At 47.8% G+C, this 26579-nt stretch overlaps 1 protein-coding gene across 3 annotated transcripts in view; it reads left to right on the forward strand.

Annotated features, from left to right (window-relative positions):
• Window positions 1-14670: 14670 nt before the first annotated feature.
• Window positions 14671-26579, forward strand: part of MKX (mohawk homeobox) — a 49894-nt gene continuing 37985 nt past the window's right edge. For 2 of the 3 annotated variants that reach the window (XM_064704051.1, XM_064704053.1), the window contains exons 1-4: window positions 14671-14753; window positions 14985-15231; window positions 17217-17376; window positions 25552-25705. In XM_064704051.1, the coding sequence (XP_064560121.1) occupies window positions 15050-15231; window positions 17217-17376; window positions 25552-25705 (496 nt within the window). In that variant the 5' untranslated portion in view covers window positions 14671-14753; window positions 14985-15049. Of the gene's footprint in view, window positions 14754-14930; window positions 15232-17216; window positions 17377-25551; window positions 25706-26579 lie in introns of those variants that run through there. The other variant, XM_064704052.1, reaches the window with a different exon arrangement.

The following is a 26579-nucleotide window of genomic DNA, read 5'->3' on the forward strand; positions in this document are numbered from 1 at the left end:
AGTTCTGTTGCTCTAATGAAAACATAACAACAACGTCTGGGAAGCCATAGAATGATGCAATAACCGTGCAGCTCTGCTTCCTTTAATGTGATGAAGCTTGCATATTTGCCTGGCTCCAGAGTTTTACTCTTGCCAGTATTGTACTGTAAAGAGACTTGGCAGAACACATTCAAAGGCTGTTCGTGGTTTTTCACTCAGCATTAAACCTTCCAATGACGGAAGGGTGGGGGAACACATATTGGGACAAACAGACACTCAAAAAGTCAAAAAGAAAGAGGAGAAGGAGGCTGGTGGTAGATGGTCAGCAGTTATGAAAACATTGGTTATGGGACTGGGGTTGATTAGGGCTGAGCTGAGACCCACTGGAGGACAACATCATGTATTGAACCAGTGTGTCTGCTGTGCCCACTTTCCAGGAGGTGATCGGCCCAAAAGAAAAGCAGCTCCTAATGTTCAGAGAGGAGATCAGCCTTGCTTTATTGTCACAACCAAAGTCGTGCTGCTGTCCTTGATAACTGCTCAGTCACCATGGCTGCAGTAGTCAGAGGCTCTAGGATTGCCCTCTTTGTCTGGGTTTGCTCAGTATAGGGAAAGTCTCTGCCCCCAAGGCTGCCAGTCTTGTTCTACAGACCTTCATTGAACTCATTTATGGCTGACTGGTTTTTTTAACGGCGCCATTTGGAAAGCAGACTACCTAGTCCTTACCCCTGCGTGAGGTTAGGCAGGAAAATATTCAAAGTGAAGCTGGAGCAACTCTTGGAGAGAACTACTCCATACGCACTTGCAGATGAGGGGCAAAATATGTTCAGAAAGAGAAGTTATGGTCAGATTGATGCCTCCTTCCAACCCGTCCCACAACTGTCTGTGGTGGGGTGTCATGTAAAAGGAAAAATATTTGGAAAAGCGGACATCTGTGGGCCAGCCTTGGTATGCTTCCCAGAATGTAATGACTAGGTGAATGTTTTTCAGCGCAGCAACTAAGGAGTGTAGGTGACTGCCAAGCGCTGGATCTGATGTGGCGTGAAGAGGTACAAAACAAAGAGGAGTGATTTGTCTGAAGAAAGTGAGGTTTAATTATTTCCAAACTCGGCATTAAAAAAAAGCCCTAAAAAACAAAGAGGAATGATTTGTCTGAAGAAACTGAGGCCTAATTATTTCCAAACTAGGCATTAAAAAAAAACCCCATCCCAAACCAGAACTCTTTTCAGTCCTGTCAAGTTGTTTTTCAGATTTTTGCATATCTTTAAGACACTTCCACTGTGTGGACATGCTCCTTTTACCAAGTCTTGTGGCTCTACAAGTATGGCTGTAGACGCCCTACTGTGGACATTTCTACATCAACAGTTACTGAGATCTATGTTATGATTTTAATTCCTCTGGCAATTACTAATATCTAATTACCACTTTATCTGTTCTGAACTTTGTAGGAATATGTAACAGAAACCACTTCAACTTTTGCTAGAACTGCATTTGAATCGTGTGTCTCCTCTCCTACAAGACTGCCACATCCACATGCACCATCCCAAAAGAACTGAAAAATATTTCAGCTTTAACTGAAACTGTACTGGTGTACTCTACCATGTACATTCTTGCTCTGGGAGATGAGAAATGCAGGCTCAACTGCCCCACAGCACCCTCAGAAACTGCAAGACTCTGAGTCTCCATCAGAGAAAGCAGACATGAGAGAGGCCCCTTGTGGCCTTGGAACAGCTATCCCATATCATGGACAACCATTACAACTAGGACAAAACACAGCTGTGGTGCTGGTGCCTCACAAAGTACTGGCCAAAATGCTGAACTCCACAAGCAGTTTTAGTGATGTGAAGCATCTTTTTGTAACCTTGGGTTTAAGTCCTGGGAGGCTGAGATCAAGCTCATAGCTTCTCCATGGGGTTTCCCAGTTCCAGCAGTGCCAGTGGGGTGTTAGCACCCTGCAGCATTGGGCAGGGGGCTGACAGGCAGCCTGGGCTCAGGGCTTCCACCCTGCATCTGGCAGAGTGTGCACTGGATGCAGAGGCATATGTTTTCATAGCAAATCTAAGTGGCAGTTTAGAAAAGCTGACCCAGCCAAAGAAAACCTTGGAAAACCCTGCAGATTGAATCAGTAAAACTGTCTAAGAATTTAATACAATGAGAAATTTAGTAATTGTCAGAAGTCCATGAGATATACATTTCTAAATTAAACAGGCCAATGAAGTAACAAGATTGTGCTTCTGTAATCAACTAGTAGCAATTTTACAAAGTTGTAAGAGTGCAGAGGGAATTCAGTTACAAAATGTGGCTGCCACCTGCAGGTACCCCTTCAAGGTTTCATTCAAGAAAGTGTGGAAAAAATAGGTGAAATCTCATTTTGCTGAGAGAGGTAACATTTCTCCTTGGCCAGTGGCAAGTGTGATTTGGGTAGGTATGTCTTGAATAACTGCAAACAAAATAATGGCAAAACAGCTGAGAGAGAACCAAAGGGAGCTGCAGGCTATCCCTGGAGAGCTCCTGTTGGCTGAGGATGAGCTGCAAACCCAGCCTGCTGTGGCAGGAACACTGCCCTGGGCAGCCCTGGATGATAAGAAACTGCATAAAAATTCCAGACATGGATTGTAGGATATCACTCCTGCCCAAGGAAGGTCTGAGGGGAGGGGTGGAGGAGTTACTTTCAGTGATTCCCACTTGTGGAGCTTATGTGCAGGCACCCAGTGTGCTCCAGCCCTGGGAGCAGTGGGGCTGCACAACTGCCCTCATGCTCTCTGCCTCTCACCTGGCTCTTTGCTGCAGGGGAGAGCAGCTGCACCTTCAGCTGCAGGGGAGGTGCTGGTCAGTCACATTGCTGTATGGAAGTGCGGTGGAAAGAAAGGTTTTATTAGGGAAGGACCTTAGGAAGAAGCAAGGAAAGATTATTTGATCTCTTAGCCTGATAAACACAGATTTTGGGATCCTGCACAGTGGAATGGAAACCCAGGCTGCCAAGATCCAAAGCCAGCCCCTCTTCTGAGAAATCATTCTGGCCAACAAGGGACATGAACCAACGCGGCATCTACTCAGAAAAGGGATACATGGCCCATACTACTCTCATGCTGCTCCCTTTTCCATAAATACACAAAAGTGCATGTCCCTCTGCTATGAGAAGAGAGCTTCAGAAAGTTTTAAAGGAATTTTCTTCCTTTAAAGAAGGAAGAAAATTGTGGGGATCCCATAATGATCTGTGAGCCAAATGCCCTATCTGTTACAGCATTTACTGAATTTTATGAGGATGTGTCTCAGCAGGGCATTCCTCCAGCCCGTCCAGACCCTGCTGCAGTGAGACCTTGAGTCTGACAGCCCTGACAAGCTGCTGAGAAGCAAAAGGACTTGAAGAATGAATATGTGCACAGGCTGTCCTGCCTCCAGCTCAGACTGTTTCCTTCTGTCTCAGTCTGATAACCATGCAGTCTCCCAAAACCTTCTCAGATGGCTGCTGTCCGGCAGATCCCAACAGAAGCAGGGTGAAAGAGAGCTCACAAAAGGTTTGGTATCTCTCCCAGCAGTCTCAGTCTCTGGTAGATTAGCAATGCAAACAAACGAAAGCAGCTTGGAACTAGCCAGGGGCTTTTGGCAAACCTGTGTGTTTGTGACTGCTACCTTCACTGGAGACAACTGACACGACTGTGTCCTTTCCAGGCATTTCGAGCATTTCTGCATTATCAGCTGCCTGGTGCAGGGCTGCAGAGTCCATCCAAGGGAGGACTGAGGTATGAGGACTGCTTGAAGCAGCTCCGTGAGTAAAAGCCTTAAAAAGCGGGATCTTTTGTGTAAGAAATCATATTCCTTGGACAGTTTGTAAATGTTCATTGCAAACTATCTAGTGCTGCTGCCAGACAGAATTACCTTAACTGGGACTTCATGGCTCAATCCATGGAGAGTCTCCCACATGAACACAGGCACAAATCAAAGGGCCTTTTTTTTGAGACACAGGCTCCAAGTGGGCCCAGGCATCCTTTTACAGGACAGTGGCTGTGACAACTTTGAAAAATATCTTAGAATTGAGTTCTCTGAACTACAGGAGGCCCAGTGGGTGTCCTCCTCTAAGGCTTCTTCAATAAAACCAGTAGTGTGTCACTTGTGCACTGTACAAGGCCATCTGTTCCTTCCTAGATATCTGCATCCCAGCCCATGGAGGCAGATATTACAGGTCACTGAAGGAGAAACAAATGTTGAGAAGGAAATACATTTTCAATTCAAATACTATGTAGCCAGGTGTTTTTAGTCCTGTTGCTGTCCCTAGAAAGGTGAACAGCAAAATCCAATTTTAGTATTTGGCTGTTCCTGAAGCACCCTCTTGATTTAAGATTTTAGGATTCATAATCCTAGGGCTGCAAACTCTGTACTATATCCTGTAAATGGCCTGACAGCTCCTGGCTTGCCAGGCAGGTGTTTTCATGCTCTGATTCACCCATCTGCAGTAAGACACTAATATCTCAGCTGTCCTTGGGGAGAGCATCAGCAAAAAGCTGGAGGTCACCTCTCTATTATAGCAGTGACCCTCTCCTGCCAGGGCCTGACAGGAGACAGCTCCCCTAAGGACACCAAGTGTTTGAGCCAACCACCTGGTGCCATGTGGTGATGTGAAGTTTGCAGTTTGTGAACAGATCAGTTCAGGAGATCTGAGCTTCCATTACTGCCCTGGGCAGCCCAAAATTCTGTTCACTTTCCCTCTGGTTAGAGACTAGTTCATGGGCAAGGTGCTCAGCTCCTCAGCAGTGGCAAGTGCAAGGTGTCCCTGCATGGACAAGCTGCTCACCACATCCCTGCTGTCCTTTTCTTACTGAATCAGTGAAGAGAAAATAAAGGCAAGTAAGGAAAAGAAGGGGGTCTGTTAAGACAGGCTGGGATATGCCAACTGGAGAAGGTGAAGTCCAAAGGGCTGGGCTGATCTCCTCTGTGCCCTGGGAAGCACCCATGCTCAGACATCTGGAAAACCTTGCTCTGCAGAGAGATTTGCAACCTCACCTGATGCCACCATAGCTCCAGAGTGGGAGGAGAGCCCCTCTCCAGGAGAGCACAACCTGCCCTGTGGCAGAGCACACGTGGAGCCCATCATCTGAAAGGGCAGGAGCACCTCAGGGCAGAGCTCCATACTGCCCAGGCTCTGCCAGGATGTGGCAGGCACAGCATCAGGCTCTGCCCCATCCCTGCCAGTCTGTGCACATCCCGCACAAGAGGAGCCCCAGGAGGAGGACACAGCTCTGCTTTGTGCCTGCACTCACTCCCAGCTGAAGCAGTCAACTTCAGAGCATTCCTCTCCTTTGTGGAAACACTCTGAGGTGACCAGCACCTGAGTCTGCTGACAGCTTTGAAGGAAACAGTTTAATTATGCAAACCTGAAACTGAATCTGTCCCTATCCCTGGGGCACATCCCCACTGGTGGCAGCTGCAGTCTTTCCCTGGGCATCCTAGGTCACCTTCCATCCCAATCCTGCAAACACTTACTGGAGGATTAAAACTTCACCAATGAGGAATTCTTGCAAAGTCATGGGATAGCCAGTGGGATAGCCAACATTTATGTGTACAATCAAATGTGCAATTTGGGTCTGAGCACTTTGTCATATCCTTGGCCTGTGTTTAAAAAGAAAAAGAAAAAACATGAAAACTCACAAATCACATTTAAGCTAGCAGAATGATTTATTAAGAAAAAACACTGACAGATTTTTGAAGTACTGAAAGGGTTGAAATAGTCTGAATAGAATGAAAATTGACACGAATTTTTACCACAATGCAAAAGGAACTTGAACTATTCCAATAAGAGTTTGCTTTAATGTTCGTGCATGTCTTCACATCCTGCTTTTGGCAATGGCCAGAAAAGAACTACTGAAATACTGTGAGAAAAGCTGTTCTTGTGTTATTTCTGGCCCTGTTGTAATGCATGAAATCAGGACATCTCATGAGAGACACTGATATTCAAGATTTTCAGTCTATTTTTCAGATAAAAAAGTCTGGATATATATCTAAATTTCTGGGTTTAGTCATGGCTAGATCTCAAAGCAACAAGTAAAGTATCTGTGAGGTCATAAGTCAAATAGTTACAATTCAGAAGAAAGTATAATAGTTATATTCAAGTAACTTGGAGGGAAAAAAAACCTGTGAAGCCAATATTCACTTGCCAAGCTAAGGTGGATGTCTCCTCATTCTCAAAATAACCCTTCATGCCATCGGGGAATTTCTGAAGTTTATTCAAAGGGCGGATGGGGGTTATGATTAAACCTAAAGTGCTTGGAGGCACAGCGACTGTCATAGGCATGGTTTTGTGCATGTGTGGGGCTCTAATCTGTCCAAAAATCATCTTTGATAAACACCTTTGGGATCCAAAGAAATGAGGGTTCTATGAACTATATGTTTTCTGGTGCCCTTGCCAACTCTGAATAAATACGCTGTGTGTGTAGCCAAGGTCCTGGAGAATTATTTCCTGAAAGCTACTTACTTTAGAACCAGAAGGAATTAATGAAGATGTGCCAGCTATTTCCTTTGCTGGCTTGCATGCCTCAGCCTCACCAATATTAAATAGTAACAGTGTGTACATGAGTTATACTACTGCACCTCATGTTTTGCACCCTGCAGAATCCATCTATTCTGTACACAAGCAGGAAAGCACAGACAGAGTATGAGTTTGTTGCCTCTCCTTGGGTATCCACATTTGAGGCTTGCAGAAGCTATCACAGCCAAATTGCATCTTGAGTCTCTGGTTTTAGCCTCTGCTAAAATAGCATTTGTGTATTTTACAGCTATTTACAGAGGTTGAACCTCAGTTCTGCTAAAAAGGAGATAATACAGCTATCAGCACTGGTTAAACAGATTAATATGATAGGCCTGACTTTTTGATCTTCTTGAACAAACATATTTGTTGTTACTGGACAACTTTCAGAAAACTTCTAAATCATTCGAGATTTATAAATTATCAATTATGTAAGAGCTCTAGCAGCTCGGGAGATGTTTTTGTATGACTGCAAGCAATGAGAAAGGAGATTTTCAAACTCAGGCCAAAAACATTAATTACAAGCCATCTTTAGAAGAATCTTCCCGCAACCTTGTTTTATCTTTAGATTTTCTCAGGCTTCCTTTGTGGGAGTCCCAAGCAGAGCCAGGGAGAGCAGGATCCTGTGTCCCAGGGGAAGCTCTCCCCAGGCAGCTCCGCGTGCCTGACTCCACACACTTTGTAGAAACTGGCACTAACTTTGGGGTTTTCCTTCAGGACACAAAATCCCCTCGATCACATCCGTGTTGCCAAGGCAACGCACTCCAAGTCTCCCTGTCCTCTCCAGGACCTGATATCTACCAGAGGAGCTTCTAGACAGAAAATCACCGAAAGCCTGACTCAACCGCACGAGGTTTAACGGGTGCAGGCAGCCAAGAGGCTGAGGATAACTCAGAGGTTTATGCAATAACTGGAGGACCATCAAACTGAAGCTTGTTATGACTACTCCCTGTTTAAAATCCTAAAAGTCAGCCTGAATCTTGCATCCTCTCTGTCTTGTGTCCGGAAAACGCCTCAGATTTGGGGTTGAAAGTGAATACGCTCCGGGCTGACGCGTTGGGAGCTGCTGCCCCGTGCAGAGCTCTGTCAGTACAAAGGAAAGAGGAAACGTTTCTACTGGTATTATTAACATGTCAGTAGCAGTGATAGATTCCAACTGAGATCAAGCCCTCTTGTATTAGCAGTGTGCCAAAAGCAGAGTAGGAAGCAGAGAAAGGGGAGGAAGCGTTATTATTCCTGTCTTACAGCTGCAGAAGAGAAGCACGGGGATTGTGAAATCCTCGAGGTCACACAAAACTGCATGCAGCTCAAGTGGGGAAGGGAGTCAGACCCCCACAGCTGCCCCCTCCATCCCCTCAGCCCACTCATTGCTCCCTGCCTTGCTGGGCTGGTTGACATTTTTGATATTTGGAGATGCTCAAGAGTTGGGGCTGTGGAGGAATTGAGTCCCTGGGGATGGGTCCCAGGCAGACACTACATCAATCACAGTGTCCTTGCACATTACTGCACTACCTTTGCTCTCACACATGTGCACATCCTCCTCTCTTCCTGCCCAAAATAGACAAGTTTGAGCAATAATTCATCATGGTTTGAACCATTGTGCAGATAATTTCAAGTTATGGATAGACCTCTATATCTGTAATACTGAAGAATATTGGTGGCAAAATTGCCTGACTTTGTGCTCTCCAGTGGATCTAGATGAGAGAACAGGCATAAAAAGCCGGGAATTCAATAACACAGCGTGGTGTGTTTATTTTTGCACAGGTGGCTGAAGAAAAATTAGATTTATGATTATTATTGTTATCAACTGTTCAGCATTTATACTTAACTTTTCAAAGCAGTGATTTTTGCAATGTGACCTGCACCGTTAATGTTAAATCCAAACAAATCTACATTCATTTTCCAAATGTAGGACAGACATCACCCATCTGAGGTACTACATCAAATAGAACTGAGTCACTCACAGGCCAGTACAGACACCAAAGATGTGATTTTGCTCTGAGAATATTAAGTACAGAATTTAAAGCTCAGTTAAATGAATAAAATGTATAAAGCATAGCAAAATTACTAATTTTGATTCTATTGATACATTACACTTTTAATGGGTAATCCACTTTGGGGACGTTTGAGCTGCTGTTGTTTTTCTTTACAGTATTTAAGGCTTGAGTCTCTGGCTTTGTATTCCTTGGGGTTAAAGCAAAAAGCTCTAACCTAGAGGGGCAATGGTACAGACTGGAGCAACCCTCACAGCGTGGCTCCACAGAGGGCACAGAACTGAAGAAACCAGGCAGGCCACAAGTGCCATGAGTGGAGTCTCCAATGGGGCACACACAGACTCCATCTGGATCCTGAGCACAAAATGGAGAGCAGCTCACACATAAATGAAGCTAAATCACCAAGGGACTTGATCTTGAGACAACAACTCCGTCCCAAACCAAGCAGCAGAGCTTCTCCTGCTGACCACGTTTCCTCCCAATTCACCCTGCATTACACACCATTTCCATTCCCAGGGAAACCTCCTGGCCCCTCTCTGGAGCCCTTGTGCCCTTGTGGCTGATCACAGAGCCCCAGCTGAGCCTGAGCTATGGGCTGCTGGGAAAACATCTCCTGCAAACACCATGGCCCTCCTCCTCCTCCCCGTGCCTGCTGCACACAGCAGCTGATGCACAGCAGAGGCCTTATGGAAGGAGTTTTGTTTTACATGGCCCAAGGGGATGAAAACCTAAAAAATGCAATAAAAAATGGAGGTGGTGCAGAGAAGTGAGAAAAAATAAAGACCTTGAGCACAAACTGGGAGATTGTTTCTCTGACTCTTTGGGGATGTGTTCAGATGGAAGTAGAAATAACTGAGATCCTTGTTTGGAGACTTTTTTTTTGGTTTTGTTTATTAATGCTTAAGACAAAGCACATATGTAGAATAGAACTGGGTCTTACACCCTTCCAGATAAAGCAACAGCTACGTGTTGGGGACTCCCAGGTCTGCAGTTTGTCTGCAGCTTCTTGCTGCCACCAGCCCCAGTTTGAGGGTGTGATCAGGGAGGCCACCCATAGCACCCTGTGTTTCCTAAAAGAAACAGGGGCCAGCTGCAGCTTCAGAAGAGGCACATGTCCCCTCCTCATGTTTGCAAGACCAGCTCCCTGACTTCAGAGTGGTCTCAGCCCCACCACACCTGACTGCCATGACTAAAGCCATGCTCAGCTTTATGGGTAACCTCTTCCTGCAGCTGGAGCACCCTGGTCACTTCCCCTTGCAATGTTATATTGTGTACTTGTGTTGTAGCACAAGTCAACTCTACAAACCATGTCCTCAACCTACTCTTTTCCAAACACAAATAGCGTGCAAAACTTCCTGATTTGTGGAATGCAAGAACTGGACCTTCACACAAGGTCAACTCCTGCGTTTGTACAGGGATTGTTTTTTGGCTTTCCCATCAGATGATGTCTGGTCTCCCTTTCTGCAGCATTCAGTACCCCACAGACAGCAGACCAGCTCTCTTGGTGGACATCCTTCCCAGGTGCACACAGGAAAGAAATACCTGAGTTGAGGAGAATGCTACCCTGGAGATACAGTCTGTCATTTTATCTCAGTCCAGTCTTACTTTATTTGGAACTGAGACCAGGGTTTGATTAATGGTGACATCAGCCAGGTTTCAGAACACCCCCTGACAACAACCTCAGTTCACCTTTGTGCTGCTGTTGCTCACAGAGGTCCCCACAGTCTTTGGCCCTGCAGTTTGACAGTATTACCTGCTGCAGCACCAGCACTAAAGATGCTTTAGGGATGGTCACAGATGACACTGATGTGTTTCCTTCCTGCATGCATCATTCCAACCACATTCTTACCAGTTCATCCAAACCAAATATCCATAAAGAAATGAAATAAACACACATATTGTCTTTCAAGTGCTCCTTCAGTCTTGTTGAGAAATCTTCTAAAGCTCATTTCTCCACAGGTTTTTGCTTGCAAAAATCAGGTGGCAACTTTTGAACCTATCTTTGCTTTCTAGTGGCCCAACATAATTGGGCCCAACATAATTGGGCCACTAGATTAGGATTTATGCATCCCCTCTCAGATGTTGTATGCCCAGTATGGTGACCTCACTGATACCAAGGATGGAGCACTGAGACCCTCCTTGCTCTAAGACAGTGGCTATTGTAGGAACTGAAGCAGAGTCTTCAGAAGAGGCAGTTCTTCCTTTCTTAGGACTCCACTTAACAAAACTCATCATTACAAGATTTCATTTCATCCCTACGTTTTCTTATTCCGGTGATCTGGAAGCTACCAGGCTGAGCACGAAGAGCCCGTTCTAAGGCTACTCTGCCATCTCTGGCTCCTCACAGAAGCAGACCAAACCAAACCTCCTTTGGCCAACATGGTTTAGTGCATTCATCCTTGTCTGTGTGTGCCTCAGGACTTTGGTCAGTGCTGATCCACCTGCTGTGAGGGATGGCAAAAGGACTCTGCAGCTGCTTTACCTGCCAGTGTGGCTATTTTGTAGTTTGGATAACATCCCATTCAGCATAATACTAAACAATTTCTCTCCTACACAACTTCAGGCCTTTCAACATGCATGGCCATAGTTGTTTAGCCACCCAACCTACCATAGCACAGAAAGTGCCAGGAACATGAGGACATTCTTTGAATTTCAAACATCTATGTTTACTCTGAAGGAACCTGCAGCTGAAGGGAGGAGCTGTGAGAATGTAACCCCAATGAAATGTTTGCTGATAGCATATAAAAAGTAACCAGAACAACAGACAAAAGCAGCATTTTGCTGAGGGTGGACACCAGAATCAAGGACTGTATTTAGGAGCATAGATGGAACCCTACTCAACTGGTTTTGGGTTTTCTCCTGCCCATGGCTGGAGAAGGGGGAAGCAGGCAGAGCAGCACTCACAGCCAGCCCCAGTGGGGCCCCAGGTGGCAGGGCTGGGGCTGCAAGGGCTGGGACTGCAGCCTCTCCAAGGGCTGGGGCTGCAGCCTCTCCAAGGGCTGGGATACAGCCTTGGCACTGAGGAGCTCCATCACTTGCAGCCTCAGGAGCAAATTCTCCTCTGGGCTTGACAGCACATTTGATTTTTTCCTGGCTCCTCCAGTGGGACACATTAAGACCCAAAGCACAGCTTTTAGGCTCTTTCTGCACGATATCCCTTGGAATTGTGCCTTGCTGCCCCTTTTTGGCATGCCAGCCTGGCCTACCAGCTGTCTGGAGCTGGCACACAAGCATGGGCCAATAGAGGGGCGCTGCAAAGAGCGGCAGGGAGTTTTTGCAGCTCCAGCCTGGCAGGTGCCTGAAGCCCTGCTGTGCCCCGGGCTCCTGTCCCACTGTGGGATGCAGGGGAGCCACAGAGCTCCCATCAGCCGGGGCTGCATCCTCAAGGGAGCCGGCTGCAGGCTGCGGTATGCGGCCAGCAACTGTTGACTTCTTTTTCCGTGCATGGAAGGGTAAGAAACCTTAATTAAAAACATGAAGCCCACAGTTTGTATCACATTCACGATGTTAAACAAGCTCTGGAAATAGAAACACTGTTTTCATTTAAGCTTTCCAACTGTGATCTATGTAACAAAATATGGAGGGGGCGGGCGTGTGTGAGATTTACATGTGATGATTTGGGAGATCTCACTGCTTCAGAGGCTTGTGAGGCGCCGCAGTGCCAACTGCTCCTGCCACTGCCTCACCACGTTTGGTAATGCCTACCCCACACACACTTTTGTTTTGTTCCAGAACTTCTTTCCAAATGGTGATTTCTGCCCTCAGCTCTTGCTGCTGTGATTTATTCTGGGTGTGGGATCTGCCAGCCCCTCAGCGACCTGCTGCCCTGGCTGCCCAGCTCTGGACGGGCAGGCAGGTGAGCAGGGCAGAATTCCACCACTCCTGGGGACCACACATGTCCTTGGGGACAGCCACATACCCTGCGAGTGCAGCGACCCTCCAAGCCCATACCCAGGCAGCACCAACATCAGTGGACACAGGGAAGGAATATTCTTGCCTTCCCAGATCGTCCTGAGTCACCTCACAGGGAGTGAGCATGCATTACACCACGGTGGACAGGCAGGGGGAAGGCTCTTCCAAGGGCACCTGCTCAGTACCTGCCAGGGCATGGATTGTCCCTTCTCCAGAGCCTGCCTCAGCCTGCAGGGCCCACAGGAACTGCCATGCCCCACCTGCAGCTCCTCTCAGGCTCTGGGGACCAGAACCTGCACCTGACCTAGCAGAGAGGATCACCCCTGCCATGCTAGAGGGGTTTGGAGAGGGGAGTGGGATGACAACAGGGCAAACAATTTTCTGACTGTGAACGGCTGAGATCACCTTCCCGTGGGAGCTTGATTTGGGTCAAACCTGTCACTTTCTAAACTCCTTTTGCTGTGACATAATTATAGCAATGTTTCCCATGTCATAAGCAGTTCATCTGAGCATTGCAATGATCAGAGCTGCATGTTTTGCATGAAGCTCCTAATCAGCATGTTAGCTCTGTCTAACAGGAGGCACTTGTCCCACACTGCTCTCCTGTGCCTGCTTCTCCCCCAGTGGCTCCTGGATGCTCTGGCCAAGTCATGTCCCGAGGGGCAGCCTTCCCAGGCTGTGGAAGTTCAGGATGCACAGCCTGCACAGGAGCGCTCCCGTGGTTATTTACATTTTTAGACCTTCTGTTTTCTCAGCAGGGGACTGGCAGCAAGTTGTTCCTGTCTTTTCATCCCCTTTTGGGGACAGTAAGTTTTCTCCCTGGACATTGGGGCGTCTTGAATGCATTGGCCTTCCCCAACCTCTCCCCTGCTTCCCATCAGCAAATGCAGAAATTACAATCGGGTCGGTGAATCCCGATGCTAAGCTGCCCCTCTTCCAGGAATCCTTTCCCTAATGCGTATGGCTGTGTGACGTCACCGAGAGCGGCCGTGACGTCACGCAGCCGTAGCGGCGGGGTGCGGGGATGGGGTGAGCCTCACAAGGACCCTATGGGGGGGTGAACCTCACAAGGACCCCACGGCGGCTGAGCCCCGGGGCCGGGGGTTCTCGGAGCGCCGCATGTTCCCCCACCGTCCCCACGGCCGCAGCGCCGAGCCAGCGGAGATCCGCGGCCTCTGCAGCCCGGGAAAACGGGAAGGAAAGGCCAGGCTGATGGAAGGGGGATACGAATGGTAGCGGTATGCAGGCTCAGGTACTTTGGGGCCACGCTTGCGAGGACAAGGACAGGGACATAGAGGTGCCAAGGAGAGCTGGTGCCCGCACGGGGGATCCGCGCCGCGCACGTCCCGCCGGGCCCGCAGGCGCAGACGGCTGCTCCCGTTCACCGGCGGCGGTCAAATACCGTCTGAATTACATCCTTGTAAATATTGACTGTGGCCATCTTCTTCGTTCCTGCGCGCAGAAAACCAAAACGTTGCGCCCGGCGGGGCCGGGCTGCTGCTCCGCAGGGCTGCGGGGGTGCGGAGCGGCGGGGCCGGGGGAACAGGGGCACACCCGTAGGAGCGGGCCGGGGGCGACCGTGGGCATCGCCGGTCACCGAGCACCGTGTCTGTGCGGGAGCGCGCCCGGGATGCTGAAGACAGCGGGCCGTCTCCCGGCTTGGACTGCCGGCTAATTTGCAGCCCTTGGGCTTATAGAGGGGACACACGACTCACAAGAGAAGACGGGGAAGCGTGGTGGGAGATGGTTCCTGGCATGGCATCATTACACACCGGTGTTAACGAGTGGCACGCGGCTGTGGCTACGCCCCGCTCCCCGACGGGGGTCTCTCCCGCGGTCAGCGTGACACCAGCCGGTGTCCTCAGCCGCCTTCCCCGGGAGGCTCCCCCATCCCGACGGTGAGCTGCCCAGCCGTGCACCGCCGCACCCTCAGATGCCCCTTGCCGGACTCCTCCCGCCCCTCCACGCAGCGCCCCTCGATGCCGCTGTCCCGGGCGGAGCCGTGCCCCGGCTGGGGCTCCGGGGTCCCCAGGCCAGCCGTGACTCCCCCAGCCATGGGGAGCGGCAGTCCCGACAGTGAGAGTGGCTGCGCGGCGGCTGTGCCTCCGGGCGCCGGCTCTGCGCATTTGGTGGTCGTTAAAAACAATTTGTTTCCCTCCCCGTTCGGGGAGGGGGAAGAGGAAAATCATTTCGGGGGAGGGGAAGGGAGGAAAAGGGAAGGGAAAAGGGGGGAAAAAAGGAGTGAGAGAGAGAGAGCAAGCGAGACAGAAACACCAAAGCCGACAGAAAACCCGCGCTCCGAACTGTTGCGACACAGAGCGAAGAGCGCGGCGGAGGCTGGCGGCGAGGTGCGAGCGGGAGCGGGCCGGGCCGTGGGAGCGGGCCGGGCCGAGGAAGCGGACCGGGGCTGGTGGGGGGGCCGTGGGAGCGGGCCGGGCCGTGGGAGGGGCGGGCTGCCTCCCCCCCCGTGGGTGGGCAGGCGGCGCCCGGTGCCTCCGCGCTGCCCCCCCGCCGGTCGCGCCGGGCGGGTCTCGGCGGTTCGGCGCGGCTGCCCGGTGACCGCTGCCGCCTCCCCGCAGCGCACAGCGAGCCCCCGCACCTCGGAGCCGGCGGCCAGCACGACGGCGGCCCCCAGCCCCCCACCATGAACACCATCGTCTTCAGCAAGCTCAGCGGCCAGGTGCTTTTCGAGGAGGACGCCAAGGAGAGGGAGCGGAGCGGCCGGTCCTACGTGGGGGTGGTGGAGGGCCCGCACCACGCCGAGGTGCTGCTCCCCGACAGCCCGTCCATCAAGGAGAGCCTCAGCCTGCGCAACCGGCGGACGGGGTATGCCGTGCGCTCGTCTCCGCGCCTCGCACCGGCTCCGGGGGCGGCCCTGCGCTCGCGGCCGCCGCGTCGCCGATTTGGGGTTGCGAGATGGGTTTCTAGCTGGGTCTTTGCCCCCGGCCCCGGGTTCGTATTTTCTGGGATTCTCATTCCACAGCTATGGTGGGAAATTCCGGCAATAGTTGATGCAGGGGCGTCCGACCGGGCTGGAATATACCAGACAGAGCGCTCCTCTCCGGCTGTGCTTGACCTCCCCCTCTGCCTCTGAACAGAAACAAACCGGGAACGCCGGGGCTCCACCGGCTGGTTCGGGCGCTTTATGTGATTAAAGTCTCCAAAACGGAGGCGCCAGGCGGGACGTGTGAGACCCGGGGGCCGGGGCGGCGGCGCGGCCGATCCCCGCGGGCAGTGCCGTGGCAGCGGGGCCGGGGCGGCGGGCACGGCGCGGCCCCGGCACTTGTTCCGCCGTTCCGCGGGCTCGCAACGCGCCGAGCGAACGGGCGGGAAGGAGCTGCGCTGTCCGTGCGTTCACAGGGATGGCGTTTAGATCGGACTGCCAGTCGGGGGCTCGAAAACGTGATATTAGGATCGGGTTTGCTAAAACGGCAGCTGAAGCTAAGCCGCCCGAAGCCGATTTTGGGGCTGTTTTTTTTTGGTTTGTTGTTTTTTGCGGGGGTCAGGGTTTTGGGGTTTTTTGGTGCCGGAACAGGTGAAATTGAAGGTGATGAGAGGACGTGCGAGCTCTGGCGTGTTGACAGCCGTAGCTCGGAGGGTTGAACTGGCGTGCGCTGACCAGACATTTCGGATCAGCGCTACAAAGTAAAGATCGAGGAGCGCAGTCAGGCGGCTGTGAAACTGCGGAGTCCGGGGGAGTTGCTTGTGCTGACCAATTTCTGCCGTAGCTATTGCATCAGCTCGCAGTTTTACCGGCGCTGCTGGCCCACGGGACGCAGGTGTGTGTTGTGTCACCGGGATGTTCTGCGGCCGATCCCGGGGCAGCCTCGGGACCCGGGAGGCGGCGGCGCGGCCCAGCCCGGCCCCGGGGCGCCCCCTGCCGCCGGCAGCGGCACCAGCGCCGCCCGAGCCCCCTCCGCCCGCAGCGCTGCCGCCGGCCCCAGCCCGCCGCCGGACTTGCCTTAGCACTCCTCCGATGCTGTTCACTCACTTTTTATTGTAGGCCTTTATTTACAAAGGGACTCTTTTTTTTTTTTTTTTTTTTTTTTTAACGGAACCCGTGTTTCGTTCCCCCGGTATTCGCTGTTACTCGGCAGGCGCGGGGCTTTGCGGGCTGCCGCGCGTCGCTGCCGGCGGCATTAGGAGCGGCATGCCGGCTCCTCCAGGAGCACCGCTCGCCGCTGGCTCCGAGGGGGGAAATGATCCAGGAGCTGCTCAGTGCCGCGGGTAACTCTTGAGCATCAGTGGGAAATAAACCCGGGCGGGGGAATCAGGCTGGGCTGGCCCGGGGTAACGCGCACCGCAGCTGCGGGATGCGCGGCTGCTGACCCGTGCGAGGTGCGGCCTGGCCGCGCTGGAAAGCCCCTCTGTAGACAGACCGGCCATACTCCTGTCGGGTGCCGTGCACCGAAAACATCGGGACACAGCCCTGGGCCCGCTGAAATCCCCTCGGGGCCGCTGCCGGGGCCCGCAGCATCACCGCGGCCATTCACCAGCTCCGAGTCCGCTCGCCCAGACCCTACACGGGGAGTTCGGGGAGCTGCTGGCATCACCTTCTCTTGAGCTGTCGTCCGGGCCGAGGGTTGCGGGTGTGGAGATCCCCGAGCACCCCGCGAGGACCGGGCTCGGCTTCTCCGGGAGGGCGCAGCCGGGGCTGGGTCCCCCTCGGACGGGGCGCATCCACCGCACCGCGCTGGGGAGCCCGGGGCAGGCGGGCAGGGCCCGGGGCAGGGCACGGGCAGCAGGCTGAGAGCAGCGGGCAGGTGTCCCCCCGCTCCGCTCCGCTCCTCAGCGCCCCTTCTCCGCGGCAGGGCGCGGCAGAGCGGCGGGAAGGTGCGGCACAAGCGGCAGGCGCTGCAGGACATGGCGCGGCCGCTCAAGCAGTGGCTCTACAAGCACCGCGACAACCCGTACCCCACCAAGACGGAGAAGATTCTGCTGGCCCTCGGCTCCCAGATGACCCTGGTGCAGGTAAGGAAGGGAACCCCTTGTCCCCATCTCTAAAAACCGCTCCGAGGCGTTTCATGGACGGGAGGGATGGGGACAGCAGCATCTGCCAAAGCTCCTCTGAGAGCTGAGAAAAGGACAGTGCTGGGTATGGGGGAGCATCGGTGCAGCCAGCAAAAGCGGGGTCCTGTGCACATCCTTCTTCCACTCTCCCCTGGGCTCCCCACCCCAGCAGGACTGGCTCTCTCAAACAAGAATTGCCATGGCTGGAGAACTGCTAAAGACAATCAGCAAAAAGTGTGTGCTTGCACTCCTAGGAACAGATGCCCTCATCCTTTCATCTCATTCATAAATACGATGAAAATATTTTTGCTTAGTCTTTAAAAATTCTCAAGTAAAAAATATCAGTCATGGGAGAATTAAGCACAGAATAGAAATTGCTGAGGAAGTTTCAGGGAGCTACTCTTCCCTTTTGAAAAGGAGGTAGGATGGAAACTGTTCTATTGTTCTGATGATAATTGTCATCACCTGTTGCAGAGACATCAGTGTTACCATATACACTGTGTGCACTGGCTCAGCACACACACTCTTGCAGGAATGATCATTGTAATATAGTTAGACATGGGGAGTAATTGTTTTGCTCTCAGGTAATTCTCCCCTGAAGTGCCTGGCCGTTTTCTTGCTGTAAGAGGCATAAATTTTGCTGCAAATGTTTATAAATCTCACTTCTTTGTTCTCTTTGCCATCTGGTACTCTACTGAAATATGTGGTTAAATGCTATCAGTTGCCAAGTGATGCTATCTCAGGTCTGGATGCTGCAAAGATTTATGCATTGTGAATAATCTAATTTCCTTACTGCAAGCTACTGCTAGGTGTGTAAAATGAAACCCATGTGTTTGCAGGATTGGGTCCTCATCACTCTGCCTAACACATTATGTGTCACTTTGCAAAGAGCACAGAGAGATCAAAGCAACCCAAAGTATTAGAAAAAAACAGGTGGTAATTCAGCTTTATTATTTTGAGTGCCCCTTCAAAAAAAAAACCCTGTACTATGAACTTCAGTTCTAGTAATGGCAAAATGGGAAATTTTTACATTTCAGTACCTCACTATGAAACTATTGCACTAGGAAAAACACTATAGCTTTGACAAAAATAATATTAATGTCTCAGAAAATGCCAGTTATAACTGGAAGATATAGTTAAAACAACTTCTCTTGCTTTTAAAAAATATACATGAAAGGTTTAAACTATGATTACATAAACACTATCCCTTCAATGGCACAATTCAATAGGAGTATTTTATTGGACTATGGCTCTTAGAATACCCCTGCATTTTTACATGAGATTTAAAACATATATTCAGAATATGTGTTGGGACACTTTCACATTAGTGACATCTTGAGGAGTTCTGCTGTTCATTTGAAAATGCCTTGGAGTGAACAGCGAAGGGAGAAGAGCTGGTGGGGTTTTCCAGGATTTCTCTCTGGCAGCTTTGATAAATCCTGATGGGGATAAGGAGTGTTAGCCTTTATAAAAGCATCAAGTGAGCCATGGCCACTTCTTCACAGAGTTTTATGATCTACATAAAGTGAAGAATAAAATTAAAAAGATTCAGGGAGAGCTGCTTTTAGCTCTGTTAGACCCGTGACTCTAGTGGATTTACGCTGAAGCTGAATTTGACCAGTTTTGTTCTATGAGCTGTAATATTTGAAAGAACTGTGCAAACAGGCATATCTATCTTCATTTACAGAAGCACAACATCAAAGAGAAATCCCAGGTGTTTTTTTCATCTTTTTGTGCAATGCTCTTTTAATCCAGGAATTTGATAGCATCTGTATGAGATGTAAATACATATGTCTGGCACCAGCAGTAATTCCTGGGCCACAAAGAGCTAAACAACACACCCTACACCCTACTTTTTGGATGGTCAAAAAGAACAAGACTGTAATTCAGTTCAAAATTTTTGTTCTCTAAGAGTGAGAGAGAGCATGGCAGGGTGTGGTCCCAGTCACGCTGGGTACATCTGAAACAGCTTTCCTGAAGGCTGTGCTCTTTCAGACAAGTGGCATAACCAAGAGCAGGTTTGGGAGTGGGCTGTGGGTCTGTTGGAAAGCTTTGCTTCTGTCTCAGGAGGGGCACTTTGCAAAAGCATCAACCTGCATAAACAACAATTTATAGGGTTGCCTATAAATTGTTTTTCTAATCTAGTAATATTGTTGGTCATCATTGGAGAACGAGGAATCAGTGTATGATGTTTCCTCTGGGTTAAACGCCTTCACCTTTGCTGACCTCTCTCATATTTCCTACACTTTTTACATTTCTCAGTGTTGTCCCGTGGTGTTTGCTCCCACAGTTTTCCCCTCCTGTGGAGGCTGCTGTCTGCTGACAGCTGCTGCCTCTCCCCAGCATCCTTCACGTGCTGACATCTTGTCGTCACAAGCCGTAGGAAAGGCAAAAGATACTGCTGAACATTCCTTTGGTTTTCTGCGTTTCTGACAAAATCCCATTTAGGGAATGAATGGTTGGTGTGTTTTTTCACCTGGCTGACGAGCTTGGAAAAGGTCTTCAGCCGCTGCCTGGAAGATGATGATGGTCGCAGTAATTTTGATCATACAGATGTAATACTCTCCTCCCTGTGCTTTGATCATAGTCTCCTCCCTGTGCTTTTCTTTCATCTAATGAACCTTATTCCAGAATGTACCATCTATCCAAAGGCGCTTTTTTCAGGACCATGGCATAGATAAAACCAATTCTGTGAGACAAAGAGGTGAACATCCAGTCCTGGCTTTTTTACTTTTGTTATAAGAGCAAACTAATGACATGCTAATGGCTAATAACTTTTGTATCTGCATGTCAAATCCTCCACAGCTTTATTTTCATTAGTTTTTCTATCACTCAGTTGGCTGATTTTAAATTAATTTGTTCTACTTTACTAATACTTTGGCCTACCCACTGTTCCTGGGTGCAGTGGAACAGCGAGGGGACTGTTCCAGATGCATGTCCAACTGCAGTGCTGAAGAAAAGTCAGACTCTTTCAAGGAGGCAGGATTTTGCAGGAATCATAAATCATCTTGTTTCTTAAGTAGTAGTAGCAAAACCTGGGGCAAATTCTGGGCTGACTTACTCCTGTGCAGGCCAACAAGGTCTTTGGGAGTCCTCAAGGCAAATGTTATTGCAGATTTCAGTCCAGCAGTCCAAAGTTTTCTACTTCCACAACTGCCAAAGCAGGAAACCAAAAAAGCAATATAGTTTGAAAAGGCATTTTATATTTTACTCCAATTAGATTCCAATTCAGAATCCAATAACTTGTCCTATTAATATGCTACATTTTCATTTGTATTATTACCATAGTGTTTGATTTATTTTATTTTAAATTTTGGTTTAGATGTTCTTGTGAAATAAAAAAGAAAAATGGCAGTATACTCCTTCCAGAAAGAAATACGAATGTGTGTATTGTTGGAAAGAAGGTTTTTCAATACAAAGATTTGTATATCAGTCATGTGCTGCTATGGATTTAATAATGTTCAGATTTATAAAGGCGTATCTGGATTACTGGAGGAGGTGAATCACTTGATGTCTGTTCTCTTTCTGAAAGTTTGGCTGCTGTTAAGCATTGAAGCAGAACAAATTACAATAAAATTGAAGATGTGTCTTCAGAAGTAAAGCCAGAGGGTCAATATTTCATGATGCTGATATGAGTACCTGATGCTCTTAGAGAAAAACTGAACTGCTGTAAAATAATGAATGCTGGAAAGCACATCTATTATCGTTCCCCTTGGGTTTTGTCTTTTTACTTCTCAAAGAACTACAGGATTGTTACTTCACAAGAATAGTGAGTTTCATCATGTGTTTTTTCAAGATACTTCTTGGGAGGTTTATGTGACAAAGACTTCCCCACTGGCTTTTATTTAAATAATTTTTTTGTTGTGGTTTTTTTTTTTATTATTTTTGGAGATCACAGTAGCACAGCTTGGGACCATGGGAAAGGTTGGATGTTTTTTGGCAGCTTTGGTTGTTTCTTTTTGTAATGGTTTAGGTAAGTGTGTTGCAAACTGGCACTCTTTGTGAGTGGGACCTACAGCAGTGGACAGGCAGGTTTTTAAAGACCACATGGATAGACAATGTAAGATTTGGGGCTGGTTGAAATGAGAGGTAAACCTGTTGTTGTCTTGGAAGGAGGCAGGGGGTGGTCAGGGTGAGCGTGCTGCCTGGTCCAGCCTGTGGCCTGCAGCCTGTTCCAGCCCACACACCTGGAGGCTGTGACAGTGACAGAGGTGCTGACTGCCATGATGTCTTAGAAATCAGTATTTTCCAGCAACATGCACCAGTGCCCAAAAGCTGGAAAGCAGCTAGAGATTACCCCATCATAGATTAAGCCCAAAAATCTCTTAAATGGATTTGACTAACTTTCCTTTCTTCCAAGGCTTTAATGGGCCTTGTTGTAATTGCATTTGGGATAAGAGTTCCTAGAGTGAGTTTGCTGCTTCTTGCTTTAGTTAAAGTTTTCTCTTCTAAAAGTGGACTGGAGGTTCTTTCACAATGATAGAGTCATTTAGTTTGGAAAATACCTTCATAATCATTGAGTCCAACCATTAACCCAGCACTGGCAAGTCCACTGCTAAACCACGTCCCTAAGCACCCTGTCTACATTTCTTTTAAATACCTCCAGGGACAGCAACTCAACCATGGTAACTTTCACTGGGCAGCCTGTTCCAGTGCCTGGCAATCCTTTCTGTAAAGAATTTTTTCCTGGTATCCAATCTAAACCTCCCCTTATTGAATTAATTTCCTCTTGTCCTATCACTTGTCACTTGGTAGAACAGACTGACCCCCCACCTACAACCTCCTTTCAGGTTGTTGTAAAGAGCAATAAGATCTTCCCTGAGCCTCCTTTTCTCCAGGTGAAACCCCCGCAGATCCCTCAGCTGTTCCTCATCAGACTTGTGCTCCAGACCTTTCCCCAGCTCTATTGTCCTTCCCTGGACTCTATCCAGGACCTCAATGTCCTTCCTGAATTGAGAGGCCCAGAACTAGACCCAGCACTCAAGTTGCAGCCTCACCAGTGCTAAGCACAAGGGTACAATCACTGCCCTGGTCCTGCTGGCCACATGTTATGGTCCAGTTCTTAGAATTGTTAGAAATGCCTCTGCCTGAATTAAGATGCAAACCAGATCTTATGCCAAAGGGTTGCAGTCTCTGACACCACACTATTGCTGATCCAGGCCAGGATGCCATTGGCTTTCTTGGCCACCTGGACACTCACTGGCTCATGTTCAGCTGATGTCAACCAGCACCCTCAGATCCTTTTCCAGCAGGAATCTTTCCATTCCCCCAGCCTGTGGCACTGCAGGGGTTGTTGTGACCCAGGGCAGGCACTTGGCCTTGTAGAGCCCCTTGCAGCTGGCCTTGGCCCATGGATCCAGCCTGTCCAGATCCATTGTGGAGCCTTCCTGCCCTCCAGCAGAGCAATACTCCCACCCAGTTTGGTATCTCTGCACACTGACTGAGGGTGCCCTCCATCCCCTCATCTAGATTAATGATAAAGCTGATAAAGTGACCAGGTGGATGTAGCTCCATTCACCACTATTCTCTGAGCCTAGACACCCAAACTGGTTTTTGCCCAGCAAAGAGCACACCCATCCAAGCCATGGACAGCCAGCTTCCCCAGGAGATGCTGTGGAAAGTGGTGTCAAAGGTTTTACTGATGTCCAGGTAGACACATCCACAGCCTCATCAGCTAAGTGGGTCACCCTGTCATAGATGAAGATCAGGTTGCTCAAGCAGAACCTGCCTTTCACAAATCCTTGCTGGCTGGGTCTGATCCCCTGATTGCCTTGTTTGTGTTGTGTGATGGCACTTAAAATCATCTGCTCCATAAAGAGCAGGAGGACAAGATGCAAGGTATTTATGTCATTATGAAATAATGATCAAATACTACTATTCCCTTCTCTCACAGCAGAAGACTTAAAATATGACTCATCTTTTCATATTGATATGCAGAAAGCAAAGCAATGGCATGGGAAGAATGAGCCCAAAATAAACCAAGAGTACCATGCAGAAATCACTCCTTCTAAATTTAATTGCTTTTATGTATGAATCACACTAATACTACCCTATCTTTTCTGTAAATGGCACTTCACTGATGAAAAATTTCAATATGTAATAGAATTAAGCATAATGAAATCTTTATTGTGAGAGGTTGGAGAGCTGTCAGTTTGGTAAAATGCTACAGTAACTGCAATCCTGTTGATTGGGACACTGGATTGATTCATCTCCGCTGTTAAATACTTGATTTCAGAATTACACTGTCATGCAGCAGGTGACTGCTGCTTCAGCATTGGTATGGTATGACTTTGCTAACAGCATTAGAAAGTGCATGGATTCCAGCCCATCCTATCTCATTTACTGTAAAAACTACTGTGTAAATATGAAGATTACAGGCAAGTAGCCTCAGAAGAAATTAGAATTACTTTGCCAGCTAGAGTTTTGGTTTTCTAACCTGTCATAGTAAACTACATGGCTTGTAAAGTTACGTGTTTGCCATCTGAGCACTGATCCAGTGCTCACCGTATTTTCAGTGGAACCCTGTTCCATGTAAACGTGATTTTAATTCAAATCAAAGTGACAGGCATAAGGCACCACTGCTAAGTTCTAGCTGGGATTCTGAACTGAAGCTTTGCTTTTTCTTTAGGCACATAGTGTTTATTTTTCTCATAATCACTTTAGAAGAGATTATTGATCCAGAATAATTAGACACATACTTTTGTGTGATTTATACAGTAACCTTAGCTACAACAGACACATGACAGAACTAGGGACAAAATCCAACACTAAGGTCTACAATTTGGCTCTCTGTTAGGTGGGGTAGCATGTATTGATAAAACCTGTATGAATTGCTTTGCAGGTTGAAGTAAATTAAATGGTGATCGTTCCCAGGTCAGAATATGACAACAGTAGTCTGGCTTTCTCTTTGTGTGTGTTCACAACACAAAGATGTGAACAGGGCTGTGGACTGCTAACATTCTTTACATTCTCCTTTGCAAGTGATGCTACTCTGCCTCCTCTTGCAGAGGTCATGTCAAAATGCACTTACTCCTGCCAGGGTTAATTAGTACTTTGAAAACCTTATTTATCATTTAGCAAGTATCATTAGAATGTAGGTCACTTGCCTCTGCTCTTGCTCATAGTAAAGATAGAGTTCTCAGGATTTTCTATTTTCTGTCTTTTTAAATTCCAGTAGAATCAAGGCCAGCATTTGCTCAGGTGTGCTTTCATGCAAAGTCTCTGCAAGTACATGCATCCCATTTGGTGGTTTAATTAGCACTGCTGGCACTGAAGAGTAGACCGTGCCTTTTTGCTCATTCAGTGCCTAAAACACTGTGAAATACTTGTGTTTGAGCCTGACTTTGTAATGAGCCTGTGTGCTAGAGGGATACCAACATGAATCCATTTTGCTAAGTCAAACTCTAGAAAATGCTTTGAAGTTGGCAAGGAAGACAAAACAGGGTATTGTTTAGTAGTCACATAGTCACCTTGTGAGGAATTGCATCTTTACCATACTTTAAACTGTTCACTACAAAAAGAGTTTGTAAAATCAGCTTCTCTATAGAGCAAATGGTGGATTTCTGCAGTGAGTCAAAGTACCTTGTACTCTGTGTAAAACTTTCCTGATGCCCACGGCTTGTCAGGCTAAGAGTTCTGTTAAAGTGAAGGGAGAATTTGGGGCTTTCATATATATATGTGTATATAAAAAACAAGGGCTTTTATATATACAAATTTAGAATGTGTTTTCTGTTCAATAGCTTTATTGTAGCCTATATAAATATCAAAGGAAATTCCTGAATACTAGATATTAGTTTAGGATATTTAGGAAGTTGGTAATATGTTAAAGGTTCATATTAAAAATTCAGGGGTTTATCTTTAAAATTAAAAAAAAAATTAATATAAAACTGGTATTTGGGACATCTTAATTGAAACCTTGTGATAATGTGGTTTTGCTAACACTTGGGAAGGGTGGGAAGCCTGAAATTGCCTTCCTGTATGAGATTCCCGCTCTGCTCAGTGGTAATTTCATGGACTTCTCTTCATATTTCTCTTATTTGTGGTCCCCTTGAAGCATACATAAAACTCTTGAGGGCTCTATGGATTGGTGGATTTGCCTCATTTTCAAGGGAAGCTAATGGACACGTTTGTGTGCAGGTCTCAAACTGGTTTGCCAACGCAAGACGTCGCCTGAAGAACACTGTCAGGCAGCCAGACCTGAGCTGGGCCTTGCGAATAAAACTGTACAACAAATATGTTCAGGGAAATGCTGAGAGACTCAGCGTCAGCAGCGATGACTCCTGCTCTGAAGGTTTGTTGATGCTCTTTTATCAATTTTAAGCAGAGTAAAATATATTTAGAAAGTATTAGACACCTTAAGTTAGCTCTAGTTTTTAATCACAAATACCACCAGTGGATCTGCCTTTATTGTTTTTGTGAATTAGGTGCCTCTTTTGGCTCCCAACTACTGTGCAGCCTTGCAAAGCAGGATTGTGTAAGTTGTTAGAGGTGGAAATCTGGTTGTGTGTTATTATTTTTCATTGTTGTTAGAAAGAGAATTGTTTGTTCATTACATTCTACAAGCCCATTCCTTTAGTCTGCATTAAAGGAAAAAATTGATTACATTTGTTGGTATAAGGAAATGAGAAATCACTTGGCTGTTACTTTCCTTTGTGGAAGGGCTATAGCAATATACATCATTAAAGGGCTGATTAGTGGGGCATCTTAGATGGTAAACTGAATATTACTGTTATTTATTTGATGTATTTTGCTAGCAGCTGTTTTACATAAAGGATGTACTGGAACTCTCTTTCTTACTCAAATTAACAAAAGCAGGAATTTTTTTTAAGTACCTTGTATTTTTAATAGAATTCTTCTATTAATTCTGTCTGTGAGTGCTTTTTTTAGACAGTTGTGACATGGAGATACAATGACAGGAACAAATCCTACAGAACATTGTCAGAAATCTGTATGTGAATTTTTAGAAGAGTATGTCTCGATCTGTACTCAATTTTAAATATCTTTGTTCCAATTTCAGTCTGTGCTCACATTTCTTGAAAAAATGTGGGAATGTACTCACATTTCTACTCACTTCCCTTGAAAAGATTGCTTGCAGAACAATTAAAAGAGTACAGTTTAAGCAAATGTACCTAAATATTCTGCAGTGTTGAGGCAAACCAAATTTC

The sequence above is a fragment of the Zonotrichia leucophrys genome, chromosome 2, assembly GCF_028769735.1.
Source record: "Zonotrichia leucophrys gambelii isolate GWCS_2022_RI chromosome 2, RI_Zleu_2.0, whole genome shotgun sequence".
Lineage (NCBI taxonomy): Eukaryota > Metazoa > Chordata > Aves > Passeriformes > Passerellidae > Zonotrichia > Zonotrichia leucophrys.